The sequence below is a fragment of the Octopus sinensis genome, linkage group LG2 (genome assembly GCF_006345805.1).
Source record: "Octopus sinensis linkage group LG2, ASM634580v1, whole genome shotgun sequence".
Classification (NCBI taxonomy): domain Eukaryota; kingdom Metazoa; phylum Mollusca; class Cephalopoda; order Octopoda; family Octopodidae; genus Octopus; species Octopus sinensis.
The window spans coordinates 99894687-99909953 of NC_042998.1; the positions used below are offsets into that span (position 1 = coordinate 99894687).

At 33.5% G+C, this 15267-nt stretch overlaps 1 protein-coding gene across 1 annotated transcript in view; it reads left to right on the forward strand.

Moving 5' to 3' along the window:
* The window catches only part of LOC115232623 (cadherin-like and PC-esterase domain-containing protein 1), a 201965-nt gene that overhangs the window by 140469 nt on the left and 46229 nt on the right, over positions 1–15267 (forward strand). Inside the window, exons 6-8 of the mRNA XM_029802617.2 lie at positions 2942–3026; positions 7098–7296; positions 14173–14353. Of these exons, the coding sequence (XP_029658477.1) occupies positions 2942–3026; positions 7098–7296; positions 14173–14353 (465 nt within the window). The remainder of the gene's footprint in view (positions 1–2941; positions 3027–7097; positions 7297–14172; positions 14354–15267) is intronic.

Here is a 15267-nt window from a genome sequence, read left to right on the forward strand (position 1 = left end):
ATCACAGGAAATAACATTTGCAAACATACATCACCAAAAGAAAGTGTTTCGAATGTGACTCAGATTCCTTGTTGTTTACATAACTTTATTTGCGTTAGTAATAATATGATTATTTTGGTCAAGTTAGGAAATAGATGAACAAGAAATCTGTGAAGTTTCTAATATAAAACATTTATCGTTAACAAAATGTTGCCATCATGATAAACAACAGAAACGGTAATATACATCAAGTGAATCACCTCAGTAGCTTGTATGAAATGTATGTTGTATGAAATGTGTGTAAATAATGATAGTAATCAACGTTGTGTCGATTCTAGCAGCTAGCTGGCTTATTCTGTCATAACCAATGTCGTCTTGGTCCGTAGCCGATGTCGGGTGCCATAAATTATTGTAGCGGATAGTCTTAGCTGTTTTACAGTCACTGGAGTTAGCAGAAAGATAAACTATACATAGCAGTTGTCTGTCAAAGTAAAAAGACGTCAAAAACAAAGTTGTTAATGCCAACCTTATATGTTGTTTGTCCAAAATGTGCTTGTTTTACAACATTGGGATTTAACGAGTTAAAAATCTGTTGGATCTAATGATTTTAGTGGTCAGTTTTTTGCTGGTATCACCAACTTTTGGTAGCAGCCTGTCTCTACTATTGTTATTTTAACGTGATTCCGGTTTGATTCCTAAGCAGTGAGCTGATGTTTGGAACTCTGCCAAATATCCTTACTTGACGTTTGTAACCCTCGTAACTAAAACTTTCATTGTATGTATGAAGGAGCTCTGGTGATAATAATAAAAAATAAGAAAATTATTATCTTTTTATTTATAAAATTGTTCGATATTTTTTAAATCTTATCTCTATATTAAAAGTTTCTATTTCTTGCAACATTTGATATATTATTTATGCTCTTTTCGGCTTTATTCCCCGCTTCTCTCCTTTTATCTATCTATCTACCTATCTATCTATCTATCTTATTGCTTTGACGTTTACTTTTCCATTATTGAATGAGTTAGACAAAAGTACATTGGAGCAAATTTTTCTACGACTGGATGCCTGTACTGTCTCCATACCTCATTTGTTTTTAAGTGAGGCAATAATTACCAAGTTTATTGAAAAAACAAACAGCCCAAATATGCTTTTGAGGTGAATTGTAAACAAATGACAGCGCCACGAAGCTATTGTTTAAAAATCGGTGAATATACGAAGCCACTCACACACACACATAGCTTGTAGACGGACACACACACACACACGTCCAACTTTAGATTTGCACTAACCAATATTAGATTTGTACCGTTCAATTAGATTTCTGATCAACTTCAGAATTTTTTTTTTATACATATTTCTAAATAAAATATCTTGAACCCAAATATTTATATTATGTACCCTTGTAATCAGGAATTTTACCGCTATATCAATATTATATCAATTAAAGATTTTTTGAATGAAAAAAGTTGTGAATCTAAGGGTATATATATATATATATATATATATATATATATATATATATATATATATATATATATATATATATATATATAAAAGGAAATGAAGAAAATCATTTCCTTTTTTATATATCACAACTCGTGTTCGACATCTCCTTTTTTAAATATATATATATACCATAAGATTCACAACTGTTCTGTTAATGGGAATGTTTAAAGAATGTTTAACTGAGTTGAAAAGATCTTGTGATGATAAAGGAATTTTTACACCTGTATTTATTCTAGATAATGCAAAAATTCATCACTACGGTAGATTAAGCTCAGCAATAAACGAGCTAAATCTAAATTTAATTTGCCTACCCCCTTATTAACCTTTCTTAAATCCGATTGAAAATGCTATTTTGTGTTTGGAAAAATTTGGTCTTTTCGTTCTAATGCATGAATTGAAAATGAATTAAAAGATTTAATTTCAAACAAATTCAATATAGTGGACACTGCGATTCATTTAATAGAAAAATGTTAGGCTATATTTGTTTTTTGGAGAAGAAAAAGATCATTAATGAATAAAATCATATATATCTCTTCTTCAAAAAGCTTTACTTGATTTTATAAAATTTCTCAAATAGAAATTTTTCATTGATTTGTACCGTTGTTTATATATATATATATATATATATATATATATATATATACGTACGTACATACATACATACATACATACATACATACATACATACATACATACATACATACATATACATATACATATACATATATATATATATATATATACAGCAAAACAATGGACGGTGCTGAATCATATCTGCTGAATAAAAAGCAATCAGTGTTTTCTTTTCATTAAAAAAATAATTAAGCATGCCTTTATTTCAATAAAATTTTTGGTTTTGTTAAACGAAGTTAAGGCAAAAAAATAAAATTCTTGAGAAACCAAATAGTCTTTCCTTCCTTCATTCCAAGTTTGAAGAAAATATCTCTTTTGCATCTTACTTTTTTGGCATTATTTCAAGCCAGCCGGCTTTTTATTTGCGCAAACTGCACGTGCATTTTTCTCGTGTACGCATAGTATCGATCGCAACAGCTGATGTACTTGTGCGTACAAATGCACGTTCCCACGGCTTTATCGATCGCATTCTCTCCTGGAATCGATTTTTGAATTTTTTCAAGACTTATACACGGCCTGTCAAATTTGAGCGCAATTGGATGGAGGGTGACCGAGATCCTAGAAGACACACAGACAGACAGACAGAACGGATTTTATATAATATATATATCCGTCTACCAGATCCACTCACAAAGCTTTGGGCGGCGGGTTGGGGAGAAGCTATAGTAGAAGTCTATTAGGCAAGGTGCCACGCAGTGGGACTGAGCCTGAAACCACGTAGTTGGAAAACGAACATCTTCACCACAAAACCATGCCTACACACACACACACACATATATATATATATACATACATATATTCTATATCTATTTCTCCCTCCAGGTCAATCACATTCCAAGTCTTATCAATTTATTTCTAAATAAAGGACATCTCTGCCATGACACAAAATTAATTGGAGAAGTTGAAAGTAAGTAACTGATTCAGATTTTTTGCTTCTTTTCTTTTTTTATTAAATGGGAATCTTCAACATTAGCCTGGAGTATTAATATAGAAACTTCATTTATTTGTTTATTTATTAGTTTTACAGCTTACGGTTAAGGAGTGTTTGATGTAAACAAAAATACATTTTGTTATGTGTGTGTTTCTGTATTTTATGTGTATGTATATATTACTGCTATTAATTTTATTTTATTATCCTTTCTGTTGGTTCTTACGTTCTTTAGTTCAGATTCCACCGAGATCGACTTAGGCTTTCATTCTTTTGGAATGGATGAAATGTCAATGTAATTGACTAACGCCTCTCCAGAAAATTTGAGGTCTTGTACCTTTAGTAGAAAAATTATTATTAGCAATAATAATATTCAAAAGTAAATTGCCTGACAACACTAGATGTTATAATTACTAGTTTGCAATAATGTTCAAATTTAAAGAATCCTTAGAGTTCACCCAAGTATTCCTTTTGTCATTTTTCTCCTATTAAAAACGTAGTATTTTTTGTGCTAATAATTAAACAACAGGCTTTATAATTTAAAATGATTAGACCAGATTTCACCTTTGTTTATTTTTAAATTTCTAGCTAATACAACGAACGATTTCTTCGAATGTCTTACGATCAGAAAACATAGGAAAGTGCCTATGAAACCGACAAAATATCGAGTGAGAGAAAACCAGGAGAAAATATATTTCTCGTTGTATGTGAAATGAGCTAGCAGTGCTAGGTTTAGGCATAGAAAGGTCTTATGATAAGTGATCCTATAGAGGCCCTATCTGGCAACAATTAGTCAACATTAAGGTTGTATAACTACTAAACTTGACAAGAATGCCGCCAAGATGTAGTAATCTTTGAAGTGAACGTTACTTCTTTAGAACTTAAAAAATATGTTCAATTTCAAGGCATCAATACGAAAATGATACTGCAAATTCATTCCCAAAGGATGTGTTTAATTCCTAAAAGTAAAGTACCCTTATAATTACGAAAAAATTGAAATGTAATTTGTAAACCATATCACATATATATATATATATATATATATATATATATATATATATATATATTGAAACAGAAAAAACCAGTTAGTATATAATTGAAAAAACATAGCAACTGTAACTAAACTTGCAAATTACATGTAAAAATTAGTAAAATTTTAAGTTAGGATTTAGTAACATGTTTTGAAAGAAGTCCAAATTAGTGAAACTTTTTAGATTAGCAAAATTTATAAAGATCCAAAGCAAATGTTACGGAAATACAATAAGCAACACCATGATACATAAATATAAAAACACTTCATAGAAAAGAAGAGAAATTCTCAAGGTCATTAGAAGATTGGACATAATTCTTTGCTCTACAATCTGAATTCTAGTCCCACTGAGGTCAGCTTTAATTTTCATCCTTCCAGAGTCGATAATTTAAATACCAGTTAAATATTGCTATCTCTCTCTCTCTCTCCCTATATATATATATATATATACATACACACACATACATATATATATACACACACATAGGGTGGATGAAAAGTAAGTAGGCATTAAAAATTGGTAATAAAATCCACATTCCTTTTACAAATTGATTGAAACAAATGATGCATGTTCTTTATTACGTGAGAAAATGAAAGTAAATCTTCATATTTCAGCGTAAGCACTGGTGGCGTCAACCAGTTTCCTCAAACGGCCAGGGATGGAATGAACAACTTTCTGAAGGGCGTCGTCTGAGATATCGTTGAGAACCTCCTGAATCCGTATCTCCAAGTCTTCCAGTGTGCGAGGTTTTGTCTCGTACATCTCTTCTTTTGTGTGACCCCACAGGTAAAAATCACATAGAATGAGATCTGGACTTCTTGGGAGTTCTGGACTTCTGGACATCAGCACTCACAGTCTTCAGATTTTTTAGCTCCTGCACGTAATGGGGGTTTCCACGAACGAAAATTCAATTCTTTATGCTACACCGTACGTATTGAGTGTCTTGTTAGTCCACTTTCACGAGCTGCTTGACGTGTTGATTTTTGCGGGCTGACCCAAAACAATGGAATTCCACACTTCATCTCAGCTCGATCCTGAACAGTCAAGCGACGAGCCATCTGGAAGATAAGAAATATGAAATAAGACAATAAGAAAATGGGAAATCCCCCATTAGTGTTGCCTGTTTTAAAAATGGTTTTGTCATGACTTTAGTGATACTAAAAATTCTATAAGCAATTTCTAATGCCTAATTACTTTCCACCCACCCTGTATATGTATGTATGTATGTATGTATGTATGTATGTATGTAGGTAGGTAGGTAGGTAGGTAGGTAGGTAGGTAGGTAGGTAAGTAGGTAGGTAGGTAGTAGGTAGGTAGGTAGGTAGGTAGGTAGGTAAGTAGGTAGGTAGGTAGGTAGGTAGGTAGGTAGGTAGGTAGGTAGGTAGGTAGGTAGGTAAGTAGGTAGGTAGGTGGTAGGTAGGTAGGTAGGTAGGTAGGTAGGTAGGTAGGTAGGTAGGTAGGTAGGTAAGTAGGTAGGTAGGTTGGTAGGTAGGTAGGTAGGGAGGGAGGGAGGAAGGAAGTGGTTAATTTGGATTGCAAGAAAATTCTTAGAAGAATACTCTTGAGATAGAGAAAGGTTGAACGAAGAACTAGCAGTCTTCCTTCAGATATTCGGCTAAAACCGTCGTCTATCGACAGCCTGGTGTAGAATACATCATGAAACGGTAATACATAAAAAAAGCGGTGTGATTAAATCTAATGGATATTGAAGCATAATTATATAACGATAAACTTACAAATTTGTTTAATCAGTTGACATTTTTCAATAATCGATATAAAAAAAATAATAGCGTATGTTTATCATTCTCGCGTTTGATGTTGATAATTAATTTGACCTGCTAGTCACTCTTACGTGATTATAACACAACTGTATGTAATTCCGTCAAAAACTACACAGTGGTTGCACCTACTCTTTATACATATATAATGCATGTAATATGTCGAACAGCTGTTAGCGCGTGTAAGACGATCCGGCAATCGACTGAATCGGCTGTGAATATCATCCCCACCACCTTTTATTAACCGGAAGGGCATGCAATTTCTCCATGTCTGGAGACTTGAACACCAGGGAAAGGAATAACGAAAAAAATTTTCCTCCTTATATGTGAGTGTGAGGCAATGTACTGATTTACGAATATCAGCAATATAGATAAAGAAAATATGTGATAGTCCACATCCAGTTGAGGATACGCTAGTTCTAATCTACAGTGATCATTTAGACTACATGCGTCAGTTTATCCTGGATTCATGAATCTAAATGATTCGTCCCTGCTTGAAAAAGTCAGTAGATGTAGTACATATGTTTATTCTACAGCATCATCAAAAGTCGTTTTTGACTTGGTGGGAGTTTATTATTAAAGAAAACATAAGATAAAGCAATACCTCCCCGCCTTCGCTAAGACGGACATAATAACTATGATCGTTGTGCAGTCATTTGCTGCTCGAGCTGAATAGATTAATGGACAAACAACTGAGACTGAAAAGTTGTCAGTTCGTATTCTATCACAAGTAATTTCACAACATTGCTACTGGTTACAGAATAAGCTATACATATTTAGAATTCAGGAAAAATTCAGAATCTTAGGCACTCCGTCGAGACATTATAACCCCAAAGCTCGGCTTTTTCCACTCTTGTCAGTTATACTCAACAAACTCTTTCAGATCTGTCACACATTCTGTGACCTCGTGAGTGACTCTGTCCATTTTGTCACATGGGGCAGGGAGTTAATGATGAGTCACAGAATGTGTAATGAAATATCTTTTAGTTAAGAAAACTCGGTCTTTGAGACTTAAATAACATTTGTAAAATAAGGTAAAGCGTGAGTGCCACTTGTAGATGTGAACTTTATCATTTCAAACAGAACTCTTTTAATCCAAATGCCATGGTGATGAACACAAGGCAGTGACAGAGGGCCCACATTCAAACTACGAGCTCTATCGAATCAGTCAATTGCATTTGCATCATGTTAATTTGTGAAAGTTTCTTAATTTACACAATATAATATTTTTATTATTCCAGACTGGAGAGGAAAGTTCAACTACAAACCATGTTATTGCTTGTCAGATACAACCCTAGAAGACATTCAAGTTCCTCTAACATCGGAAAACACTACATGGTGGCGGCTATATGAACCAACACATTTAGACAAACGTCTTCAGGAAAAGACAGATCCGGTGAAACTGGTTTCACATGAACAACTAAAGATTATTTTACAAAGGTTGGGCTTTATTTCTTCAACTGTTGATATCTAAAACAGAAATTTTACACATAAGTACGCGTATTATATTGCAAAGGAAACTTAGATGTTGTTAATGATTTTGTTGAATATTTCTAACAGTGTAAAGTAAAAGAAGTTCCCTGAGCTGTTAGAAAATTTCTACAATTATGTGCTAAATGTACTGCAGAGCGTTTTCCTTTCAGGAGAATGTGTGTGCGTGATTTTCTGTCAAGTATATTTGATTCAAAACATAACACCGTAATACTTTTGAACTGTTTTTCATTTTTATAAAAATTTCTTGTTTTCTTACAAATTGCTTTGCTGATATTGATCTTGTATAAATTTTGCCAGATCGATTTTATATACTTGGCATATAGATGGCAGACACATAGCTTAGCGTGATTACTATTGACATTGTCGGGAATGAAGAAGTGTTGTAATGACAAACCTTAAAGGCATTCTACATATGTTGTTGGGATTTGTTGAAATACAAGGACTGCTTCCATAGTTTGAAGTCGTGTTTTGCATGGAATTATTCGATTTTTGTCCCCTTATTTCAGGAACAGCTTTATGTATTGGTGAACAGTCAACGGCTTTGGATAGCATAAAGATTAAAATTGTAGCTTGGAAAAAAATAGCTGAAGTGGAGGACAGGAAGCCATTTGAATATTGGAGAAGAGTTACTTGTAACATGATGATTCGCACCAGGTGTCAAAATACCGACATCATGACAGGAGCTCAGTGTTCTGTGAACACTGTAAAGGCTATAAAACGTAACATAAACAGCTGCAATGGAGACTATGAAGCCATGGCCAGCAGGAAGGGACACAACAGGCATTCTGGCTGCGTCAGCACACCGAAATTCATCCCCACATGTTTGAACAGGGCTTTAGGCTCAGTCCAGATGGTTATGTGAAACTGCTGGAGTCTAATCAGTCCATGGCTGGAGAGGGTTGCTGCTAGAAGGCCATACGTGTTATAACTGGATTTGGCTCCTTGCCATACTTTCAGAAAGAGTCTGGCCTCCGAATTTTCCCAAATGTAATTTCATGAATTACCACGTATGTGGTGCAATTGGGAAAGACACCAACCGCTTTATCTGCCACATCAAGGCCGAGCTGGCGGCCAAGATCAACCAGATGTTCGATGATCTTCCCAGGAACACAGTGAGAAATACATTCGTCAGGTTCCTGAGCTGTCTTGAAGCCGTGGTGGAAGCTGAGGGCAGCTACTTTGAGTAATCTGTTATCCCCCATCCATAATCTAGTTGCTATTTTTTTATTTAAAATACTTTTATTTTTAGGATGGGATACCGAGTTTTCTTTTCCTTTTATGCAAACTGTCAAATTTAACTCGAATACTTCGTGTGTGTGTAGGCACACCCGCATGTATACATATTTAACATCACTATTTTGACATGTATGATGAAAGTCCGTGAGTCATTGAAGATGGTCATAAAATCAAAACGTTTGAGTTTCCTGCGGTAGCAAAATAATATTAATCAATGTCTAATACTATCATATTTTCCTCGCTACATAATTATTTTCAGCATCTTGAAGCTTCCTGCATTAAATGTGTTAGCACTAACTAAACTAATGTATGCATGTTAATATGTATGCGCGCGCACACACACACACACACACAGAGTATTTAGTAATTCATTGCTTCAAGAGCGCTGCTGGTTTCACTGTTACAAGCTCATCTGTCAAATAGTTTGCAGTAAATATTACCTATAATATGTGTGTTATAGGTAAGTGGACAAGGGAAGTGATGTTTTGGCAAAGTATAAATAATGATTAAACTGTGTTGAATACCTGTCATTGTTATCTAGATGTGCATATTTTAAAGAGTCAAGAAGCAGCATTAGTCAGTTATTTTTAGTGGGGTTCAAATGACAGTTATTGATTAATGAGAATATTGTCAAGAGATGTTATATGTGTGGTGGTCATTTTATAAACTTCTATTACTAAACATAATGTTACGAATCAAAGTTCATATATTTGGAGATATTTACTTTCACTTCAAATTCTCTATATTCAAATAATCGCATTTTTATTTCCTTTTGAGTTTGTAAGTCATATTTATATTTTAGTAGGTATTGTGTATTTGAGTTCAATTTTTCATGAATTGTATTTGATGGAGAGTGATTGTAAAACTGCTTTGTTTACTTCAGAGTTTTAAATTTTAACCTTTTGGTGATTATATGTTGTCAACAAGATATAATAAATGTTTGTGAGTTGGATATATAATTATTCATATCTACGCATCTGTAGTCACATCGTTTCATCCACGCCTGGATATGTACATTCATTTTTTGATTCTCACTCTTTCAAATGTCAGGATTTAAGAACTTTTGGAGATTTGATCAAATCATTCATTTGACCATATAAGCATTATTCACTCGCACATCTGCATTTTCAAGTTTTTGCTAGTAGTTACACAAAGAATGATACATATATAAATAAAAATAACATAATATATGCAAAGTAGAGAGAAATATATACACATAAAAAGTAGAAATATATAAAAGCAGGTGAAAATATAGGACCTAGGGGCTACATATGTGATTTAAAACAAGTTTACTTTTATTTTGTGCTGGCAATTTACTTTTTCACGGGGTTTATTTACGATCACATTTTTAGGAAAGTATTTTTCACCTTTCTAGAGTGCATAAATTGCATGGCTTGTGGTTATCCGCATATGATTTCACCCTTGATATTATTCTGTTTTAATTTGTATTTCACGATCAAGTGTGTGTGTGTGTGTGTGTGTGTGTGTGTGTGTTGTGTGTGTGTGTGTGTGTGTGTAAATAATCAAACTTTTTCTCGTGCATAATATGGTTTTTTTTGTTTCTTAGATATGTTAGTCAAAAATTTTGTAGAGTTTGAGATGTTGCTTAACATTTTAGTCAGCAAATCCAAAGAGTTTCAGGCTCAGTTTTGATCTTTCAAAAGGACCATTCCACATCATTTAAATCGCTGGGTTTTTTTAGTAAAAATACATCAATATCAAACAGTTACTGAATACATACATACATACATATATAATATAAATAATATATAAATATATGCATATATACATACATATATATACATACCTACATATATATATGTATATATACGTGAATATATGGGTACAGGACATCAAAAAAAAAAACGTTGAACACAACGAGAAATGAAAACATAAAAACAAAAACATACAAAACGAACTTTTTTTCGAACAACGAAAAACACAAACAGAGACACGAGACATGCAACATAAAGAATAGTCCCCTTCATCAATTGTCCCTTTTTCATCTACTTCACGTTTCGAAGGCAATTCTGAGGCCTTTGATTTATGTAGCAAATGTATATTCAGCTAGACACTCAAAAAATAATTGGAAGCACTACATCATCTAGTGCATATTTGTACAATAATCTAATGACATTATATTTGATTGTGTCATACAGCTTGGAATTTACAAACCAGCTGCATTGTCAACAGCAAGAAGGAAACGATATGAAACGAGAGAAACATGAAATGTTTTAAAGAAAAATAAAAAAGAAAAACGTTAAACTTAGTACAAAACGCTGAAGTAAATAATCTAAGACTTAGAAAATGATAAACATAAAGGAGCATTGCAATGTTTCAAGTAAATATCAGAAAATCTGATTTAAGACATAACAGGATATGAAGGTTGTGACATCTGATGTAGGATGGGTGCAAAAGAAACACACCCACCATATATTTTTAACAGGCTGAATACTGACATAATGCTTTGATTTTAAATCCGGATTCTGTTTAATCTCTTCAAACAGCACCACCATCATCATCACTTAACAAAACATAGAAAAGCCATTATGTCAAACACTGCTTAATTGCTTTTCTTTACTAGGATTGAGCATGGCTTTATGAATTTTCAAACTCAATGTTCTCATAAATTGAAATCAGGTCAAAATCTTCTGAAACTGAAAGTTCAATAAATGTCGAAATTATTTTTTGTTTTGTCTTGTTTTAATTTATTTTTATTTCATTATTTTATTATTGTGGTAAATTTTGTTTTCCATGTAAGTTTGAATTTCAACTTAGGTATTGTTGTTGTTGTTGCCGTTGTTGTTTTTTCTTTTTGTTTTTTTTTTTATTTGTTTCTTCTCCACTATCTCAGTTTTAGTTCATGAAAAACATGTTTTTATCCATTTGAAATTTCAAGTCACAAAACAACAGAAAAGAAAGCAATAAAAAGAAAAACTGAAATTAATTCAAAGCAAAATTTTCATCTTTGACATTGTGTATGTGCATGTGTATATATGTCTGCGTATACACACACACACACACACATATATACATACATACATACATACATACATACATACATACATACATACATATGTCTGTGTGTGTATATATGTAGGTGTGTCTGTGTTTATGTATACACATGGTTAGTTGTGTAAGTGTATGTACATTTGTGTATATGTATATGTACTGGGCATGAATGTTTGCATATGTCTGTGCATGTGTTTATGTGGACTGAGGCGTTATGTGTTTTGCTGTGTGTGCTTATGTGTGTGTGTGAGAGGGTTGTGTGTAAGGGAGGGTTGTTTATGTTGATGTTTTGCTTCTGTGTCTGCACATGTGAATGTGTATCTGTATTTTTAAGTATATGTTTATACTATCCTCTGTCAAATTAATTACTTTCTCAATACCATTCACGAAGCCATTGTATCTCCTCAACATCACATACATTCCTCTCACAAACATTCTTTCATTCTACATCTAATTTTCTCCTCCCTCTCTCTCCTCTTTCTTTCTCTCTCACCTTTCTCGCCCTCTCTCTCAAGTTGATTCTATAAATATCTTTCACTCTCTTTCTCCTCTCCCTATCAAGTGTGTGTGTGTGTGAGAGAGAGAGAGAGAGAGTGTGTGTGCATTTGTGTGTGTGTGCGCGCGCGCGCGCGCGCGCGTGTGTGTGTGTGTGTGTGTGTGTGTGCATGCTTGTGTGTGTGCACATATTAGAGTGTGTATTCTCTGAACATCAATGCTTATTCCTTAGTCAGTTCTATACTCTGCAAGAGATCATGATTCCAGTCCCACGTTGAGGAAATTTGAGCAAGCATCTTTTATGCAAGAGATCCTGATTCAGACCTCCATTGTGGCACTTTGAGCGAGCATCTTTTTACCATAGCCCCAGAATGACCCAGTCTTTGTGAGTGAAATTAAACAGAAGTTGTCACATGGACTGTACTTGTAATTCAAGTGTCCAGTTTTACCAAATACTGTATTGCACTGAGTTTGTCACAAACTTTGCTGAATGTTGTGCCATGCTGAGTCAGCCTGTAGATTGCATTAAGAGTGAAACACTCTGCCGATTAGTTACAAACACAGTGAGAATTTAGTTCAATTGATCCTCATCAAAATTGATAACAGTTTCTTTCACTTCCTTTCTGTGTGTGTGTGTGTAGAACACATCTGAAATACCTGTAGTGAACCTCAGCCCATCTGTGTTATTGTTTATACTTCACCACATTCAGAATCTTCTCTGCATTGGCTCTTGAGCATACAGTGGACTGTGGAATATGTGCTGGAGTGTATTCCTATGTGACTTCATGTATAAGTTGTGCTTTGGTCAGTACTTGTGAATGTACGCATAAGTGGAAGGAGAAATCCATATTTACTTCAGTAAGTATGTGACTGTCCATACACTCTGCTAGTGCATAGGCGCACTATTCCAGACTCCACCTGGGTGTCTTTGTTATTAAATACCTTGATTCTATTAGATCCTGCAAATTATATATATATATATGCATATATATATGCACACACACACATACATATGTGTGTGTATGTATAGATAGATAGATGGATAAATGGATGGTTGGATATACATGTGCATGTGTGAGTATGTGTATGTGTAGGTATGTGTAGGGGTGCATATTAATACATATGTGTATATGAATTAATCATCATCATCATCTGAATTAATATTTATACAATATAATATTACACATCCATTTCGGACAATTTTACAAATTGGTTGTGTACATGAGAGTTAGGGAAAGCCTATCTTGACTAAACCCTTTTGATGAGTGCCAAAATTGGTTTCCTTATACTTTCATGTACAAAATCAATTGGCAAAATCAGCTGAAATGGATCTATAATACTGTATTACATAAATGTTGGTTTCAAATTTTGGCACAAGGCCAACAATTAGTTGATTATCTTGATCCTAGAGCTCAACTGCTACTCCTTTTATTGACCCTGAAATGATTAAAGGCAAAGTCAGCTTTGATGGAATTTGAACTCAGAATGTGAAGATGGACAAAACACCTCAAAGTATTTTGCCTAGCATGCTAATGATTCTGCCAGCTCACCACCTTGTTTCTTATAAATATTAATATACCTACTAAGATGGTGAGCTTATAGAATCATAAGCATACCAGGCAACCAGTTGAGCACTGGGGTCGATGTAATCAACTTGCCTCCTCCTCTAAAATAGCTGGCCTTGAGCCAAAATTTCAAACCTCTATTAATATACCTACTCTATTGACAAATATATGCACACCTGTTTTTTCTTAGTCATGGATTATTTAAACAAGTATGTGTATATATATATGATGATGATGATATATATATATATATATATATATATATATAATATATGAATCACAATGAAAGGGGAAAAATACTCAATACTGTTAAGTAGAGTGGAATAACATAAATTCAGTGTGGAGTTTATATAAGTCACTATTTGGTGTTTCATGTCCCCAATATTCAGTTAACTGATGATCAAGAATCAGAAATTTTGAATAGCAAATCATGCAGATTCAGTTTTAAATAAATATCTTATGTATATATATATATATAAATATATGTATAAGTGCGTATACTATTCTTCTTCAGCAAACCTTCATCCGATATCATATTCCAAGAAATTCCTAAAGATTTATTACTAATCGATGGTGAGCCACTGTTTCTCAGAGTCTATATCTCTGTTACTTCAATGCACCCTCTGAGAACATATCTTCATACACATATCAAGATATTACAATTACAAGAAGATGATGGTGTGAAATATTTAAAGGTCAGTATTTTGGTTCTCATATTTCTTCTAACAAGCCATCATCATCATCATCATCATCATCATCATAATAATAATAATAATAATAATAATAATAATAATAATAATAATTTAATGTCTATTTTCCATTCTGGCATATGTTGGATAGTTTGGCTAGAGCTGGTAAGCTAGAAAAGTGCTTTGAATTCCAGTCATGTGTTTTGGATTGGTTTCTGGAGCTGGAATCCCATCCCAAACCAACCACTTTACAGAGTGTACTGGATGCATTTTTACATGGCTCCAGCATAGGAGCTTTATACATGGCACTGGCACAGATGCTTTTTATCATTAAATTAGAATATAAAATATCAGGATGTCCCTTGCAAACAAAAATAAAACTTTCCTTCTTCTAAGCAGTTAAATTAACTTTGAGAAATTACTTATTTTTTGCAAATTATTTTCCCTTTTCTTTAAGTAGGGTTAACAATTGTCATTTAGTTTATCCTTTCATTTTCCTACTAAAAGAGAAATATCAGTTTGTTTGTTTTTTTTCAGTACATCACTTAGTTTATTTATCTATATGTATATCCTCGGCCCATTTGAGTTATTTCCCTTAGCTCATTTTATAGTTTTCAATTATAAAAACTTGTTTATGTTGTTGTTTAGTTAGGTCAACCATGATCCTATAGACATTTGATCAAAGTTATATTAACTACGAACATTTTGTCTTTCCAGATTACATTTTCTTTTAGGGTGGTAGGGTGTGAGTTGAGAGCAATTTGATTGTTATTTCATGTATATTGAGTGACCACATAGAGACTCTGTTGATTGTCAGCATAGACAGCCATAGCTACTTCCATCTTAATGACTTTAGCCTGAAAGACTAAAGGATTGACTATTTGAAATCATCATTTCTGTGTTACTGACCAAGACACACT